General features: G+C 50.1%; 1 protein-coding gene across 2 annotated transcripts; it reads left to right on the top strand.

The window, feature by feature from the left end:
- The first annotated feature begins 10,229 nt into the window (after positions 1–10,229).
- On the top strand, positions 10,230–17,904 carry OSR2 (odd-skipped related transciption factor 2). Of its 2 annotated transcripts, none has more exons than XM_012762008.2 (4): positions 10,230–10,612; positions 14,613–15,381; positions 16,465–16,564; positions 17,412–17,904. In XM_012762008.2, the coding sequence occupies exons 2-4, from the start codon at positions 14,726–14,728 to the stop codon at positions 17,484–17,486; spliced, it is 831 nt and encodes a 276-aa protein (XP_012617462.1). In that variant the 5' UTR covers positions 10,230–10,612; positions 14,613–14,725; the 3' UTR covers positions 17,487–17,904. The 2 variants fall into 2 exon arrangements, with proteins under 2 accessions (XP_012617462.1, XP_012617461.1); XM_012762007.2 differs by having other exon boundaries at positions 17,330–17,904.
- The last annotated feature ends 458 nt before the right edge of the window (positions 17,905–18,362 follow it).

The following is an 18,362-nucleotide window of genomic DNA, read 5'->3' as shown; positions in this document are numbered from 1 at the left end:
ACCTCCGTATTCAGACTTGTCCCAAGCCAAGCCGCATCCTGAAGGGTGAGAATGGGGAGCCATAGGCCCTTCCCGCCACCCTCCCTCTACACCTGGAAGATCACGTTACTAACTATCCTTCTAGGCTTGGAGGGTAGAATAAAGCCCATAAGTATTAACACAGGACAAGGCTCAGAAGCAAAGTTAACCTACCAGGCAGAGAGGTCAGGCCAGGACAACTTTAAATGGTAATTAAGTCTCTCCACACTTATCTTTGGAGATTGTCCGTGGGCTCTAACTGAGCAGGGCCCTCCCTGCTGTGTGTGGGGTCTGCTTGTAGTTTTGACTCTGCTCCTCTGGGGAACCTGAGCTGCATATTTTCCCTGCAGCCTCTGGCTAAAGAAGCTGTAAAAAGGCCATTTCAGGTTTTTGCAATTCCCCCTAAATCAGCTTTACATGGCAACAGGGCAAGGAAGAATCCTGGGCTTCAATATAAGGACTTTTCCACTATTGTGTACTGTTTTGTCTCATTTCTCATCCCATCATCCAAGGAAAAAATGAAGGGCTTCTGAAGAAGACCCAATCACTCAGCCCACCTGACACTCAGGATGTACCTACCAGAGGGAATGTTGCCATGTGGTACAAGTGGCCTTCCCCAACAACCCACAGCGAGACCTTCCCCAGCCAAGCTTCTTTCCAAATGTCACCCATCTTCTTTTTTCATACCTCCCCATTCTAAGCAGAGAGTTGCATACCAACAGCCACTATTAAGACTGAACAAGAAAGGGGCAAGTAGTGACAATATGCTCAGGGATTCCAAAACAGAATCCTGCCAATGCATATAATATTTAAAACCCATAAGAGCAGCAAAGGAGATATCCAGAACCAATGACAATTCTTATGGTGCCAACACATATAACATATATTATATAAAGAGCAAAGCACAAGGCTAGACATCCTATGGCTGAGACTCTTGGTTGTCCCCCAATATCCATTCTCCACTTCTCTTTTAGTAATTTTAACTAGGTACATGGCTACTCAGAGTAAAGAGTTCCTTTCCCAGTGTCTCTTGCGGCTGGCTCTGCCTAGTGACTAGGTTCTGGTTTCTGTGGACTCTCCTTAAAAAGCGGGGGCTTGCACTTCTTCATACCTTCCTTCTTGCTGGCCAGAATGTAGCTATCTTAGAATATAAGCTAAAAGTCATGTCTTGCAGTTGGTGAAACAACATGACAGAAAGAGTCCAAGTACATGATAATCAATGACCTATTCACCATATTAATTCTGGCTTGTCTGTATATATGTGAGTGAAGTCAACTTTTCTGTTGTTTGAACCCATGTTATTTTGGATTTTCTGATACACAGCTCAACTGTATTCTAATACAATTTCCTTCTTTAAAGCCTCATATGTCAGTAACATCCCCAAATTAATTTCATTATTGTTTCCTTAGAGAGTAGCATCCAAATGGTGGCTTAGAAGTCTAAAAATATGTATTCATTATAGATTCACTCTATATAGTCTCTAATTGCAATAAAAACAAGATTATAATAAAATATAATGCATAGTACAGTATTCCTACTTTTCAGTAAACAATTTAAATATAGACATTTTTCTCTTGTTAAAAGTCTGTCAAAGCAGATGACTTTTTGTCTAACACTTGTTGCAATGACTTAATTGATATACTCTTGATAAATAGGTAATAGGCACTGAGTCAAATGTCTTTCCCCTAGGTCTCCTCTCAAAGTCCTTACATGGGTAGGAGGAATAATTTTGTGCTGACAAGATCAGTTCATGTTAACGAGTAAGAAAAAAATCATAACTACTAAGAGCACTGATATGTATACATGTCATTTAACCCTCAGAATATCCTTAATTTGCAGATTCAGAAACTAGGGGTTCAATAAGTAACATGACTTGCCCAACATAATAGAGCTATTAACTAGAGACTTTAGATCCAGGTTTTCTGAAGCATACTGTGTAATTGCCTAGTTACTCGTCCATCTCCCCAGTAGACCATAGCTCCTTATTCACTGTTGAATACCCACTACATACCAGGGAGCCTATCATACCAAACATCCTCAATAAATCCATGATAAATGAATCAACAAGTCTAAAATCCCACTCTGCCATTACTCCCTTGCTCTGCAAGAGTTCTCCAACCTAATGCTCTTAATATATTCCAGGTCACTCCCAGGCCATATGGCCTGTCAAGAGAATGTAGTCAAGGATGAGACAGAGGGGGGCAGGACTAGTGAACACACCCATATGACACACTCATGTTCTCCTCCACACTCTCCTGGGCCTAGGCGGGCCCACCACGTAGGGCATTTGGACGTGTGCCTCATAGCTTAGGAGACAACTTGCACTTTGTGTACTTTTCCAGGGAAAGGAAAAGGCAACCATGGTCTAACACATGTTAGAAACACTGCTGTCTGGTGTCCTGACATCATAGCATCCACCCAGTCTGATTCCTGGAGGCAAGCCCATTTGCCAAGCAAGTGGGTGAGGGAGGGCATAGGGGGAAAGGACATGGGAAGAAGGGTTAGGTGACTATAAAATGGAGTATGACATATAGTCATACTCCATAAAAAGGCTAAGACATGCAGCGTGACAAGGCACTGTGACTCCGTACATGGGATAAGACTGGAGTGGGGCCTCTCAGCCTCTCACACTGGTATGTCTACAGATCCACTGAAGTTGTTTGCATTTTGGGCTCAGAGGAAAAGATAACAGAGTTCATCACTTCTTGTAAGACCTGGAGTCTCTGAAGCTTCAATCTGAGCTAGCCCCACTCCCAGTACTCCCAAGGAACTAGGAGGATGGGGCCAATCTGGCCATCTGCCATTTCCTTTATTCTTCCCTCCAGCAAGGGTGCCGGAAGAAGAAGGATTTGTTCTCTCTCTGTTGCTCCTTACAGAGTTAGGAGGTAAGAATAGGTTTGAGTGAGCTATGGTCACCAATCACAAGGAATCTACAGCTAAATTATCACCTGGCGTGATGTGAAATAACATTATTGTAAAACGTTGTCTTCCTGTTGGAAAGCCAAAAGTTAAGCCTGTGCTGGCGTTCACTTTCTAATAAATGAGCTGGCTTGAACACCAACTTTCTCTCCTTGACTTATAAATATGACCAAAAATGTAAGAGAGAGTTCAAAACATGGTTTAAAGATTGATGTTAAGTAACAATTTAACACAACCAAGGGGACCAACTTTAAAAATCCAACCTTCCTTGCCCTCACCCCCACCTCCAATCAGGATGAAAGGTCAGAGTTTCAAACAGTAACATAATTGCCCAGTACCTGGTACATAGTAGACACTCAAAAGTATGTGTTGAAAACAAAATGTATGTGCCTTATGAGTTGGTACCTTTTTGGAGTTTGCTCACTTGGATTGAAGAATAGTATATTAATCCTCTGGGGAATATTCACAGGCAAACAGCTACAAGGATATACTACATTTTCCTTTGTTAAAACTTGTATCTGCATTCAAATATTGGCCTTGGCATTTCCTAAGTGCTGGCTGCTTGAAAGTTACTGTCAAACTATCTGCATGGAGAAGCAAAATCCTGTTAAGAAATATGATCACGGGTTGTAAAGAGATTATCATGTTCCTGACCACTATACATTTTATATTTTGAAAATCCCTATAAGAAAAAGTCATTTTAAAATAGCAATGCCAAAGTGGAGCTGAGTATTTCTGTACAATTTATGACTATGGTCAGTAGGAAAATTCATTTTTGTTTGAGTTTTAAGTGGCTTCCCTGCACTGACTCACTGAAAGAAAGCTTTTTTTTTTTTTTCAATCTGAAAATAGATGATGACAAGAGGCTTCTAGTTAGACCGGATTTTTGAGGGACTTCACACTGTCTGGTAAACAAAATGTCTTCTACGGCTCTCATTGCTCACAACCAGAAAAATCTCAGCAGAAAGCAAATGGTCTAGTGGAGGTGGCTCTTTGGCTGGCTGAGGACATAAGTTCCAGACAAGGTCATAGAGAGAAAGTGAAAAGTGAAATCTTAAGGTAGGTTTATTTGGCATAAGAAGACTAGAAAGTGTGAGTTTCATTAGGATTTTTAGTTACTGGGAGTAGGGATCAAGAGACTATTTTGTACCCCCTAGAGAAAGGTGAAGGAACTTGATCCAATCTTAAATTGACAAATCAGCAGGTCAAGGATCAGGACTTTAACTCCAGGATACACCTGACCACTGAGGAGAGGGAGGCAGTTTGGGGCAGTAGAATGCCAGTGGAAGCCAGTGTACACAGAGTGGGCGAATGGAACATGTGAGTAAGTTTCAGCTGTCTCAGAACATCCTGAGCAGCCTCAGGGTAACCCAGGGGCATGAAATCTTCAAGCCTTGGTCCACAAAATCCCTGCTGGTTTTGACATCCTCTCATCCCTGGTACCATACACTCTGACCCAATGCAGAGGATACTCAGGGTGTGGGCAGTGTGTGTCAAGGTGCATGTGGAAGTGTATACAGCAGACACACAGAATACCTATGATGTTATGAAAATGAAAGAATGACATAAGCATGGACGAAGGGGGGAGGCAAGGGTCTCAAAAGGTTAGAAACTACAAAATGAATTGCAACATTTCCTGAAATCAGATTAAATCTAGTATTATAGTAATAAACAACAACTGGCCATAAAAGGGAAGGCACCCACAGTGCTTTCTCTCCCTTGTTCTTCCCCAACACATCTGGTCCCAACTCCTTTCAGGGGAGGAGGTTGCACCAGGTTCCCCTGGATTCCCTCAGCAAGTTTCCCAGGATTTGGGAGATGCCTCTGGACAGTCAGATGAATGAGAGAATGAATGAATGAATAAATAGGTGAATGAATGAATGAACCGCCCTAAGCCAGATGTTTATGGTGCATTCTTCCCGAGGGACTCTAGAAGAAAGAGGGAGGGAGAGAACCTAAAAGACAAATCCTGCATGCCCGTGATTGCCCCCAAATGTCAATTTGATCTAGGTCAGTGGTTCTCACTAATGCTTTATCGAGCATTAGAACCACCTGGAGGGCTTGTTCAAACAGAGTTGCCAGGTCCCACTTCCAGTTTCTGACTCAGTAGGTGGGGCCAGAAAATTTGCATTTCTAACAAGTTCCAGATACTGCTGCTGATGCTGTTGGACCACACTTTGAGAAGCGCTGCTTCACAAGGTATCTTTGGACCCACAGCAGCGTCCCAGAGAAAGGAACTCTGCAGAGGGAGTTGTAGACTCCAAGACGATCTTTGCTCAGGCATTTAAAAAACAAACCTCGGAGACAGAAGTGCAGAGCTGCTTAGCTCCACCCAACTCACTGCTGCATAAGAATGGAGCTCATTGGAAATCAAGATTTCCGTTTGAATTTTCCCAATGTCTAAGCGTGGACGAGTACGTTTACACACACACACACACACACACACACACACACACACACACACACACAGTGAGAGCCTAATAAAAATACAAGTTTGCAGACTATGCCCTATGCCCTAGTCTTTTCTGAGGATGATCTTTTTTATCATCTATCATCTATCTAATAAGATGAGCGCGACAGCCAGACCAGACCCACACTGGACAGGTGGGGCACCCTCCCCAGAGCTTTCTCCTGGGATGCCACCCGCTGCGGATTTCTTCTGCAAACCAGCACTGACCGGCTCAGTTAGATATACAGCCTGAATTCGAAGCTGTCCTTCGATGTGGGAGCATAGGTTTTGCCCTGGCCCTCTCCAGCGAGCCAAATTGCAGGAGATCATCTGCCCTTCAGTCACCGGAAGGCGAGAGCACGTCCTGTCGCCCGGCACCCGCGGAGCCGGCGCCTACACCCTCTGCGCGCCGCGCGGGCCTCGAGAGCGCCCAGCGGGACTCGCGCCCAGCACGTGCGGGAGCCAGCCTGCTTCTCCCGGGCTCCGGCCCCCAGACCTCTCGGAACTCTGGGCGCTGTGAGGCCTTGCTCCCCCTCCAAGGTAGAGGCATTTCGAGACTCGCAAGGGGCTGACAGGTCGCTAGCGTGGCCTCGAGTGGGCTCCGGGCTTTGCTGCTACAGCAGCCGAGGCCCTTACCTGGAAAATCTACACCCGGACTAGAGCGGGGTTTGAGGCAGGGTCTGCCCCCAGGCTTGCCCAGCCCAGCTATGGCCACGCACTTTCCCTGAGTGTCCCTCGGTGTTCGGCCTCCCCACTCCTGGCGACTCAGTGCCTTGCCGGCTGGGGGCCCGAAGGGCGCCCGCCACGGTCTCCCGCGGAGTGAAGCCGCGAGGGCGCAGGCACACGGACAGCTCCCTTGCGCCCAAATCGCCAGGCGTGAGGCAAGGCTCGTCGTCAAGTGCCTGGGGCTAGGCGGCCTGGCCGGACCCGGGTGGGCTGGGCGTCCGGAGTGGGGAGCGGTCCTCGGGTCCCCAGCACGAAAGCTCCCGCACGATGCGCCTCTTCCCGCTCTCTGGCCTTGGGAGAGCACAGCCCGCCCCAGGGTGCATCCCGACAAGGCTTCAAATGCTGGGGTGGGGGCAGGAGTAAGTTGCGGGGAGTGGGACAGCCTTTCCGAATGAAATGTACCGAGAAACCCCTCCTGCATCTCCCGCGGGGACAAGGTCCCGGGCCTTGGAATCTGCTGGCCAGATTCCTGGAGACCGCCCGAGAACCCCTACGCTGGGGCCAGAACGGGTGCCTTTCCTGCCCTGGGGTAGTCAGGGCAGCCCGGAGTGGCATCGTGGGCCTGAACATCCGTGTTAGAAATCTGCCAGGAGAAAAGTCGCTTGGGGGCCACCGCGTAAGGCCCCCCACAAAAGCCCCAACAGTGCGGGTGCAGTGGTTTATTGGCCCAGATAACAGACCCAAGCCCTCTCCCCAGCGCCCCTGTCACGCACACGACTCTTCCCCTGCAGCAAACGGGTCCAGGCGAAGGGAACCGAGCGGCGGCCCGGGTAGCTGGCGGCCACTACGCACTCACACCCCGGAGCCTAACGCCGGAGTGGCCGCCCCTTAGCCCGCGCCACGCAGTGCTCGGCCTGTGCCTCCAGGGGGCGCTGCGGCCCTTCCCGCGGGCCGCCGAGCGAGCGCCCGCGGCTGCGCTTTCCCAGCCTCCCTCCTGCTGGGAGCGCAGGCTCCCACGCGCTTTTTTAAAACAGAAAATTCTTAGGCTTTTGGCCCCTTCCTCGGCACCCTGAACTGTAAGCCTAGTGCACGCGATTCTCCTGTGTCCCCCGAGCGTCCCGACTACTCCGGGACTGGCGTGCGCGCACCCTGAGCAGAGCTGAACTTCCGACTCCCTCGGGCTCCGGCGAAAAACAGAAAACTGCGGGAAGTTCAAATGCAACAGGTCCCCGCCCCGCAGGGGCTGTGGAGGAGGGACGCGAGTCCCCAGAGGTAGCGGCTGGGATCCCTGGAAAAAAGATAAGGTTCCCATAATTTGTGTTTTACAGGTTGAAAGTTTCTAGGAAGTCCGCAGCGCGCGGTCAGCGTGGGAGAGGCTCAGAGTCAAGTAACTCCAGGGACGTCTGTGTCTGACACCTGCTCGCTGCTTAACTGGCAGAGCCTCCTGGGTGGGCCAGCGGGAAGGGGCCTGCGCGGCGTCTCCCACCCACCTCCTCCGCGTTTCCTCTCCGGCCTTCGTCCTCGCCTCCGGAGGCGTAAACCTGCAGTGGTTGGGGGTTCAGGCGGCGACTGCTTGCGCGCCCCCCTTCAGTCTGTTAGCCCTTTCCCTGGAAGCGTCCTTGGTGTCGAAAGCCAGTAACTGCGAGGACAGCAGATGACCCGGTCGGCGGAAATTTCAGCGTGAACCCGCAGCGCAGCTCCGGAGGCTGCGCGGGGGAGGGAGGCCGAGCGGCTCCACGAAGGCTAAGCCCCCAGAGCACAGCTGGGCCGCTGCAGACTCCAGGACTTCGCTCTCCGCACACCCGGACCCCACAGCTCGCCCGTGGGCCTGCGGCCTGTCTTCTGCGCCGGGCGCTGTCGCGGGAGAACTCTGGCGGGTGAGCTGACGTGGGTGGGCCCCCGCAATGCATGCGGCCCAGACGCCGGCCTGGACGAGGAGCTTGCCGGGTCTGAGCGCGGCGCGGAGGTGGCCTAGGGGAGCCCGCGCGCAGTGCCGCGCCGCGCTCAGCCTCCGGCTAGCTCCCTGCGCCTGGAGCGCACCTGCCCATCGAGGCGGCAGGGCCAGGAGGCTGCCCAGGCGCTGCCGGGCCACGCGGCATCCCCCAAAGCAGAGCTCGCCGACTCTTCCTACCTTTGAAGCGACCGCAGAGTTCGTGCTGGCGTGGGCCAGACTCCATTTTGGAACTTCAGAGGCTGGGGTGGACGAAGTAAACACGTTTATGGAAAAGCCCGGGCTCAGGAGGTTTGCGGAAAGAGGGCGCAGCTCATGGGTGGTTGGAAATTCTGTCTGCCCCACGGGAAAAGCAGGCGGTTCCGCACCCAACGTACACACACTTAGGGCAGGAAGGTGTGAAGCCCGCTGCTGGGGATTGCCTCATGTTTGGTGAAAAGGAAATGCGAAGCTTAGGAACACTCTTCAGGTCGCCACCCGGAGAGTGTGAGTCCTGGGGGTACTGGAAGAAGAGAAAGTTCCCTCCAGATCTCCCAAATTGAGAAAAGCTGCGGAAGGAATGAGGCGGTTGGAGAAAGGGGACCGCAGGCATCCCGCAGCTGAAGCTCAGGATTGAGCGCTAAAATGAAAGCACCCCAAGGGAGCCCACTAGGGAAAACGGCTTTTAAGAAACTCTGAGCTCTTAGGCATTCTGCTTCCATGCTATTTGTCAAATCTACTTCGAACCAATTAAGTACTTTAGGCTATTACACACTCGGCTCTCCATTCCAAGCTCACTTTTTAGTCTTTGCGAACTTAAAAATAGAAAGAAAGAAAAAAGATCTGTTACCCCTGAATTATGTTTTACCAAAGGAACGAAAAATTCTACCCACCTCAACATAAATGAAATAGAAAGCGTTTTATTTTAATAAACTAATAGCTTGTAGCTTCTGCCTGGCTCCCCCATCAGTAACCATTTGACGGCTTTTAGCCTTCTGTTATATTTGTCCACTTCCCCGCACGGTTGAGATTATTTTAATTGTCCTTTGAGGAGTCTCATTCAAAACCATCCTTTGGCGGAACACTTTTGAGTTGTACGGCCTCTTGGCTGGAAAGGCTACACTCTTCAAAGCGCGGGCTTGCCGTGGGCTAACGCAAATCCCCTCTGGCGACTCGTCTGGGGCGAAGGGCATTTTGCTTAGTGTTGCTCACGCAGATCTCATTTGAAAAGCTACTTAAAATGGGTATGTGTTATGCCCTTTCTGTCACTTGGTCGGTCATCCTATCCCCAGAGTGGCTGCAGCGCGTTCTGCAGTTACACTCACACAAAACCAAACCATTAGAAGAACCTGAAAAATGTATCACTGCACTTCAAATTCGATTAACTTTCCTGGCGACTGAACAATGAATTCAATTTTTGCTGGGAATGAAGGTGTACATGTTTTGAGAAGCTAAAATAGTATTTTCCTAAACCTAAAAATTTTAAATGATCACCTATTTCAGATGGATTCTTTTTTTTTCCCCCAGATGGATTCTTTATTGTTTGGCAGTGGGTTGCAGATGCCCACCCTTTTAACCAAGTTGGTTAACTGCTTATTAAATGTACATTGGCTGATTAAAGCTTATATATTGGAAGAAAGTTCTCCTGGGTTCATTCCACACGTCTTTGCAGTAATTACGAAATTAGTCAATTGTCACCTCCGTAAACAAACTGTTTTTAAAACAGGCGAAAGCAAACTACACAGATAGACATAATTAACCACAAATATGCACAAAATAATTTAAAATTTGTGGGAAGATTGATATACGCTGGAGAATATAATCTACAAATGATTGATTTTACTATACGAAGAAGACGGTTGTGGTAAACGTGTTAAGCGGCGAACGCACCGAGCAAAACTACAAGTGCCCTTTGGGTTTCTCTGCGGGGTCTTTGAGAGGTAGAGAACCAGTTGATTTTCTAACAGGATAAGGAAAAGAGGTACAGAGAAGGAAGGGGGTAGGGGTTGTGTTTGTGCGTGAGTTTTGAACTGAGTCAGCGTCGACTCTCTGTAACAGGGAAACCCCGAGCAAACCTGTGCCTTTAAGACTCAGTTGCTATCCAAACACAAGTAAACAGAGTGGACCATTAGCAGGCGCCGGGCGCGGGGGCGGAGCCAGGGCGCCCAGGGCCCCGCGCGGCCGCGAGACGCCCGCCCGAAGGGGAGGCGGGGCCGCTACTAAAGCCCCGGACTCTGGGCCCCGGGCAGCCTGGGGAGGGACGCGGGCGGGTACTGAGCTCCGCGCGCTTGCTGCCGGAGGGTGATGGCCCTGCGAGGCTGCTGGCTCCGACCTCACTCGGAGTCGGCGGCTAGAGGCTCGCCGAGGCGCGTGGTTCTGGGCGAGCGCTGAGCGCCGGCCCCAAGCACCCCGGGTCTTTTACACATTCCGCGTCCACAGACGCTGACGAAAACGAGGATCTGTTCTCGCTTTCGCTGCTCTCAGTCCTCCAGATCATGTCCGTGACTCCCGCGACTCCGCGCGGAAAAAGAAGTTTGCCTGGCGTGGACCCAATGACCTTTCCAAGCTGTGCGTCTCGCTGCCTGGACCGGGTCTGAGCGGCGCTGCCCAGGCGGACCTCTCTGCCGGAGGTGAGTGTCCGCTCTGAGAAAGGGCTGTAGCCGCCCTAAAGGAGGAAGGGTTTGGGGTGCAAGGGGCGCTCAGATTCTCAGTCCGCAGTGCCACAGTTAAGATATTGTGAAAAGAAATCGTGTGGATGCAATCCTCGGGCATTGTGTTTCTCCTTTCCTTGGATCCCCCGGTACGCGACTCCCAGCTAACACCCAACCACACACACTATAATAGTATGTACTATTTATTAGTTTTGGGATGTTTAAACATTAAGCAAGACTTCTTATAAAAGCTGATCGACGTACGCTGAGATCAACCCTCACACCCCCTTCGTGTTTCTGCCCTGGCCCTAAGAAAGCCCGGGTCGACCTGTCCCGGAGCAAGCGCGCCAGCGCAGCGCAGACGGGCCCGGACACACAGTGCCTGCCCAGCCTGCGACGCTGAAGGCGCGTTTCAAGATGGAAATGGTTCAGTCCTAGATAATTCTCCAACCTTGTGCTGGCCTTTTGCTTTTCCTATCACTCCCCAGTCCTGGCAGAGCGGGCAGAAAGCCAACTCCCCCGGAGCTTAAATGCTTGGATTCCTGAGAAATAGCAACTGAGGAAGGAGTTGCGGTCGTACGAAGGAGGGTGGAAAAGGTGTTTGTGGGGAGAGCTCTGGATCTGTCTCCCTACCTGCTCGCAGAGAACAAAAGAGGCTGGCGTTTCCCCGAGCGAAACGGCGCAGACAGATCTTTCTCTGCTAAACAAACTGCAGTCCTGAGCAGAACAAGAAAATTACTCGCGCAGGGGGAGCGAGGGAGCAGAAACAGAACCCAGATTATGCGGAAGGCATCTTAATTTAATTAACTCCTTGGGAAGGCAGAGGCGCTGCGAAGGGACAGGAACTTCGCGGCCGTTTTTCTCTATTCACCTGATACAGTCTGGCTTTTTTTTTTTTTTTTTTTTTAATGATCGTCTTAGATCCACTTAGACCATAGCTCTCTGATTTACGTAAAATTCTATTGTGGTTTGGACTGAAATTCAGTGAGCCTATGGATCCATCAGCCATTTCTCTAAGATACCGAAGCACAAGTTTTAGCAGATGAATCCTGAATATATTATTTTTAGATAATTCAGTGTAATGACACCATTACCAAAGAGCAAGACTCCTTATCAAATTACCACGTACTTTTTTCTCGCCAATGTTTTGAAAGCTTCAGTGAACTGAAATAAGTATGTACACATCTCCCTTGTTAACAGCCAGTAAACTAAATTTTACAAAACTTCTGTACATGCCTGGAAATTCCTGTGAAGAAGATTGATGAAAGAAAAGTAACCTCAGCTCCACCAAGATATTCATACCTTTTCATTGGTTTAAGTTTCTTTCCTTGCAAAATTAAAAGTAACCAATGGTCTGAAACGGGATGGCAGAGAAATGACAGGAGACGGTCATCACTGTTACTGCCTGAAAGGAAGTGTGGGAACTGCATGGTTCAGTGCTACACAAAACGAAAGTACCTTAGATGTCTGCATTGACTTAAAATATTTTTTTGACATACATTTCCAGCAACTCAAGGGGAGTGTGGAAATCTAAATGTCCTAATTATTTATGGCAAAAGCATTTGGCAGATATTTAGGGTTGTTATGTTTGTAAAAGGGTTTCAAAAGGACCAATAGTTCGCTCTTCCTTTGTGAAGAAATTATCCGTCCTGCAAATTAAAACAAATACATACTACAGAATAGCCCTTTTGTACCAACATGAACCTGAGTTATAATAGAGTCATTAATTTCTTCGTTATGAGCCATTTGGAGAAAAGGGAAGAAAGATGGTACTCAACTTTCTGGGGCAGAATTAATGTAACCTTTATGGCAGAGTTCACTTTGTGCATTTGGAATCAAAATCACAGGTAGTGATAGTCCATCAGCTGACAACACCCCCCCACACACACACACACCCGTGGTGAGAGTTGTGTTTTGCCTCCTGTATTTGTTTCTAAGAAATCTAGTCCGGGAATACACCTAAATAATGATCTCAGTTTCCTCTCTATGGGGGAGAGGCTGCTTTTCAACACTAGGGGGAAAATAGTATCTTGAATCTCTGGAAAATCTTCATTAGCCAAAGAGAAGGAAATAAAGGTGTAATTTATTTTTTAATTGAAGGGGAAATAATCAGGTAGATTACCAGGGATGTTAGTGGAATCCTTTTTTCCTACCTCCCTAGAAAGAGGTCTCGAGGGTTGCCGCTGAACAAAAAATGAATCGTGATTTGTGGTGGGAAAGTTTATTACTAATGGGAGTTTACAGTTGAATGGTCTGACTGAGCCCCTCCGACTGTTACACACCTCTCATTAACTCCCAGCCTGAACTCCCAGACCGCACACCACTAAGCAGAAGCGATTCATTTATAAATCTCTGTCTCTGAGCCGCTTGGAGCAAAGGAGGAAGGTGCGGGCCCTACGGAGGCGTCCAGATTCTGCCTTGTCAGAGTGCTCGGTCATTAGCGAAGCCCCCTAACTCTGCCCCCAGACACAGCCACAGGCAATACTTCACAACGGCTCGGGAGAAGAAAATTCAGACACAGAAAGGGGTGGGTGAGGAGGGAAGGTTGGACAGACTTTCCTACCTTCCAGCTAGGGCCAACGCTAAGCGTGGTGGTTGGCGGCGCAGACTAGCCAGGCTGCTCCTGTCCGGTAAGAGCACCGAGTTTTGAGTCCCGCAACTGGGGAGCCGCCCTCCAAGGGAAGGCCCTTGCCCGCCAAGCTGGCAGAACCCGCTTCTGCAAAGGGGCCAGCAATGGGGGGAGGTGGGCCCACGACGAATGCAGGTGAGGTGCTCCCAGGAACTCGGGTCTGAAATCAGACCTCTGTGCCTCACCGTTGCCATTGGGGGCGCTGGGAGAGAGGAGCTCCCTGCTTAGGCCCACGCCACAGACCCCAGGCCGGGCTTCCCGGTGGCGGGAGCGCAGATGCGCACACTCCTAGGCCCATAAACAAGATTCCTGCAGGCTCGCAGAGCCGCACTGTACTCGGCCGCTGTGGCTCCCTAGCAGCTCCTACCCTTTTCCTACCTAAGGAGCGCTTCCCTCTCCTCCGCTGTCTCCAGAGGCCTCCTGGGTGTAGAGGCCGCTCCTCGTGCCAGGCCTGGAAGCAACTCGGGCCTCCCGAGAGCTTGGCGCTCAGTCTAGGAAAGGGGGTTCAGGCCTCGGGGACGTTCTCCGCCCCCACTCCACCTCCCAGGAGCCTGAACCATCTGGAAGGGATCTTGGTGGGGGGTGAGGGGGGGGCGGCCCCTGGGAAGGAGGAGGGGGCGATTCTAGGCCGAATCCAGCCCCTAAGGTGTCACCTTTCTTTCCTGCGGCCCGCCACCGCTGATAAATGGGACTGAGGCAGAGGAAGGAAAAATAAAACCTCGAGGTCAGCGCGGGGCGAGGCGGGCCCCCCAGAGGGCCCTGTGGCCCAGGAGGATGAAGCGCGCCCCAGCTGCATTCTCGCATGCCGGGTGCGGCCGGGATACTCGCGGGAAAGGCGGCCGCGGGGCAGGCGACCGGCGCGGTGAGCAGCTGGAGTAGCCGCTGCACGGGGCCCAGCCGGACGCACAACCCGTCCCTCCACCAGGGTGCTCTGAGGCGCCACGGGCCATTGCGGTTCACTGAGCTTCGCCTGACAGGGTGTGTGTGGGGGGGGAGGGGGCGGCTAGGCTGAGTGCTGTCCCCACTGGGGCCCCCTCACACGCCTGACTTTTTCTGGGACCCAAGTCTTCCGCTTCAAGTATGCCCAGATTCCGTCCTCACTGTGGGTGTCCAGAAAGGCTGCCCCAGCGACCCGCTGGCCAGGGTGCCACTTCCTGTCCAGATCTCCGTGGGAACTCGCTGGACAGGTGCTACGCCATCCCCTCCTGGCCTCGCTTGGGGGGATCTTAGAGTAGGCTAGGGAGAGAGACTTAGAAGGAAGATGTGGTTACTTGCGCGGGCGCCAAAGGCAGACGGAGCCGGCTTCGATAATAGTCACCGTCTCTCCCTCTCTCCCTCTGCCATTTTTAGGGCTTTCTCTACGTGCTGTTGTCTCACTGGGTTTTCGCCGGAGCCCCACGTCCTCCCGCCTCTGAGTCCTGGAAGCAAGGGGCGGCCCCCTCCGCCTCCCAGCGTCCCAGAAAATGGGGAGCAAGGCCCTGCCAGCGCCCATCCCGCTCCACCCGTCGCTGCAGCTCACCAATTACTCCTTCCTGCAGGCCGTGAACACCTTCCCTGCCGCGGTGGACCACCTGCAGGGCCTGTACGGCCTCAGCGCTGTGCAGACCATGCACATGAACCACTGGACGCTGGGGTATCCCAACGTGCACGAGATCACCCGCTCCACCATCACCGAGATGGCGGCGGCGCAGGGCCTCGTGGACGCGCGCTTCCCCTTCCCGGCTCTGCCCTTTACCACCCACCTATTCCACCCCAAGCAGGGGGCCATTGCCCACGTGCTCCCAGCCCTGCACAAGGACCGGCCCCGTTTTGACTTTGCCAACTTGGCTGTGGCCGCCACGCAAGAGGATCCCCCTAAGATAGGAGACCTGACCAAGCTAAGCCCGGGGTTGGGTAGCCCCATCTCTGGCCTCAGTAAATTGACTCCGGACAGAAAACCCTCCCGAGGGAGGTTGCCCTCCAAAACGAAAAAAGAGTTTATCTGCAAGTTTTGCGGCAGACACTTTACCAAATCTTACAATTTGCTCATCCATGAGAGGACCCACACGGACGAGAGGCCGTACACGTGTGACATCTGCCACAAGGCCTTCCGGAGGCAAGATCACCTGCGGGATCACAGGTGAGGTGGGGAAAGAGATTGGCTGAGAGAGGGAAAGCGAATTTGTCCTGGATACTGAGTCCTAATAGACATTCCAAATGTCACTAAAATCACCTCTGATCTAGAATGTACCTCCAAAGACGCCCCAGCCTGCTTCACCTACCCCCCAATATCTCCCTTTTTCTTCCAGCAGGCCCCTGCTGCCTTCTTGTTCAGGATAAGGGAGGGCCTTTCCCCAACCTTGGGCAGTAAAAATCTGGTGGGTTGCCCTTAGTCCTGGGATCGGTCTTCCTGTTTCCTCCCGGTAGGAAAGATGGGGAGGGGGGCAGGAAAAACCGAGAGACCCTGGAGTTCTTCCCATGATGGCTGTCGGTCCTGGCTGCCGTTGGACCACTTCTGAAAATCTGCTCGGGCTACCTTTACCGGGTTCCCCTGCCCCTCCTCCCCACCCCCACCCCCACCGCCCGACCCTCTGCCCCGTGCACCTCAGATCCTGCCACGGGAGCCCTTCTTTTAAGCCGTATTTGTGGGGGTCTTGAGGTCACTGGATTTAGAAACTGCTCCCAACTCCCCTCCACGCTCTTAAACTCTGCTTTAGTAAACGGCAATTGAAGGAATACTATAACGTGAGTGTTTTCATCTGGTTAAAACGTCCCAGGAGTGGGGCTGGGGTTATCTTTTCCGAACTCTACCTACTGGTCTCTGAGATGGGACTTCTGTGCCCATCCTCTGTGGCTGTTAAGGGATACGCTAAAATCAGTCCCTCTAAACTCAGCCTTACCTTGAATCCCGGCTTGGCCAGTTTAAATCCCAGAGAAAACCGTAGAGGCCAAGGAGGGCTCTTTCGGCACGATTTCGAGCTCCAGAATACGCCAGAGAGGGCGATCAAGTGTAGATAAAGCCCGCCAGACGGTGGATGTTTTGAAGAATTCGTTAGTTGAGGTTAACCATAAACAGAATTACACAGAAAAAAAATCCAAAAACTTGAATAATGGAAATCATATTTCTTTTGTTCTTCTACGATTTCGTTTTGAGTAATTATCAAAAGAAATTCTTCATCGTCAGGGTAAAGCCATTTCAATGAAACCTTATATTGATTTTCAGGTATATCCATTCCAAAGAAAAACCCTTCAAATGTCAGGAATGTGGGAAAGGATTTTGTCAGTCTAGAACTCTAGCAGTTCACAAAACTTTACATATGCAGGTAAGTTTTTTGTTGTTGTTGTTTAAAAACTGACTAGTTCATTTTATCGTGATTCTTTAACAAAAGGTGTTCAATGACAAGGTGTTTCCCCTAAAAGGGTCTATTTAGATTAGTTCTCTAGGTGGGGAAAAGCAGCACTCTTAATTTTTTAATGCGTAAAAATCGTATTTAATATAAATACATTTATATATTTTTCTTAAAGAATAGGCCACTTGGTTTGTCATAACTCCTAATTTTAGAATTTTTTTTTCATCCAATCTGCCCTGCATTTAAAGCTCTTGTGTTTGGGAGGAAATAAAGGTAATTTTGATAATGGAGGCATGGTGAAATCCCATACGCTGTCTTTCCCAGGGGCCTCATAATTTGTAGCTTTCATAACATTGAGGAATAGTTTAATTTTCCAGCAAAGAGGAGCCTTATTACCCGGGAGAATGTCGTTCCTTAAGAGAGGATTAGAGTTTTTCCTTCCCTCTTTTCCTGCCTATGACATGGTGATGAAATGTAAAGAGCTGGAAATCACAAAGCCCCCGTGGTGGCCGCGGGTCTGCCTCCTCCCTTATCAGGGTAATCGGGCCTCTGTGTGTGCCTGCATGTGTGTTTTCGTGATTGGAGGATTAGGAGCGCAGATTTGTTCCTGCAAGTCCCCTCTTTTGTTGTCATGGAGTGTTATGTTAACGCTTGTGATACCGATAAGACAGAAACTATTGAGAAGGGTGTAGTTGTGGTGTGAAGGATTAATCCTTTGCTTGCTTCACATCTGAACAGGAATCTCCACACAAATGTCCCACATGTGGAAGAACCTTTAATCAGAGAAGTAATCTGAAAACTCACCTTCTCACCCATACAGACATCAAGCCCTACAGCTGCGAGCAGTGCGGCAAAGTGTTCAGGCGAAACTGTGATCTGCGGCGGCACAGCCTGACTCACACCCCGCGGCAGGACTTCTAGAGAAGCCCAGGATCTGTCCCGTGCCGCCGCTGCTCCCCTCCCCAGACACCTCTCCACGTCTCCTTCTATGGGGGTCCCACCCCCAGCCCTTCACTGACCCCAGCTCTTCCCTTGCTGCAGCCGCACCTGTAGCTCCAGGGAGTTAACTCTTCTCCAGGACTGAGAACTGTAGAAAGGCACACACCACACCCCTTCACACAGAGCAGACGCTAGTTTCCTGTAGATATTCACAGCTCATTTTAGAGCTCTGTACATAATGTTGTGGGTCTTTGTTTTGTTGTTTTGTTTGTTTTTATATCCTGTTGGATGCACCTAGATATGGAAGATGGAAGCCAAATTTATCTTTAAAGACTGTATTTTCAAAATAAAACGTTTTCTTGTCTGTTTCAACACTTCTGCAAGGTGTCTTGCTACTTAACCTCTGTTTTTCTCTAGATTGTAGAAGAGCCGGCTGCCCCTAAAAAATTCCATACTGAAGGGTATTCTTTATTTCTGGGTTTTTAAAAAATAGGACTTCTCAGAATCCTCTTACTGAAAGTTCAGCCCTTCCCTTTTTTGCACTTGGCATTTTGGAATTGGACAGATCTCTTGATTTTTCAAAGATATAAAAATGGATACCCCCTGAGGTTTTGTCCCCTTTTGTATATTCCAATTCCTTGTGTATTATCCCTGGAGATAAAAGCAATCTATTCATCATTATTAATAACATGCAACTTCAATGGTTGCCCTACTGGAAAGCACAGGGTGAGAAGCAGATAAAGCAGAGAAGGGAGCTCACCACTTCATGTTTTAATAGTCCTTGGCCTGTTGTCACAGTTTATGACGGGCGACTTCTCTTACCATTAGACTT

This window comes from Microcebus murinus, chromosome 7 (assembly GCF_040939455.1).
Source record: "Microcebus murinus isolate Inina chromosome 7, M.murinus_Inina_mat1.0, whole genome shotgun sequence".
Lineage (NCBI taxonomy): Eukaryota > Metazoa > Chordata > Mammalia > Primates > Cheirogaleidae > Microcebus > Microcebus murinus.
This window is presented reverse-complemented; position numbering and strand designations above follow the sequence as displayed.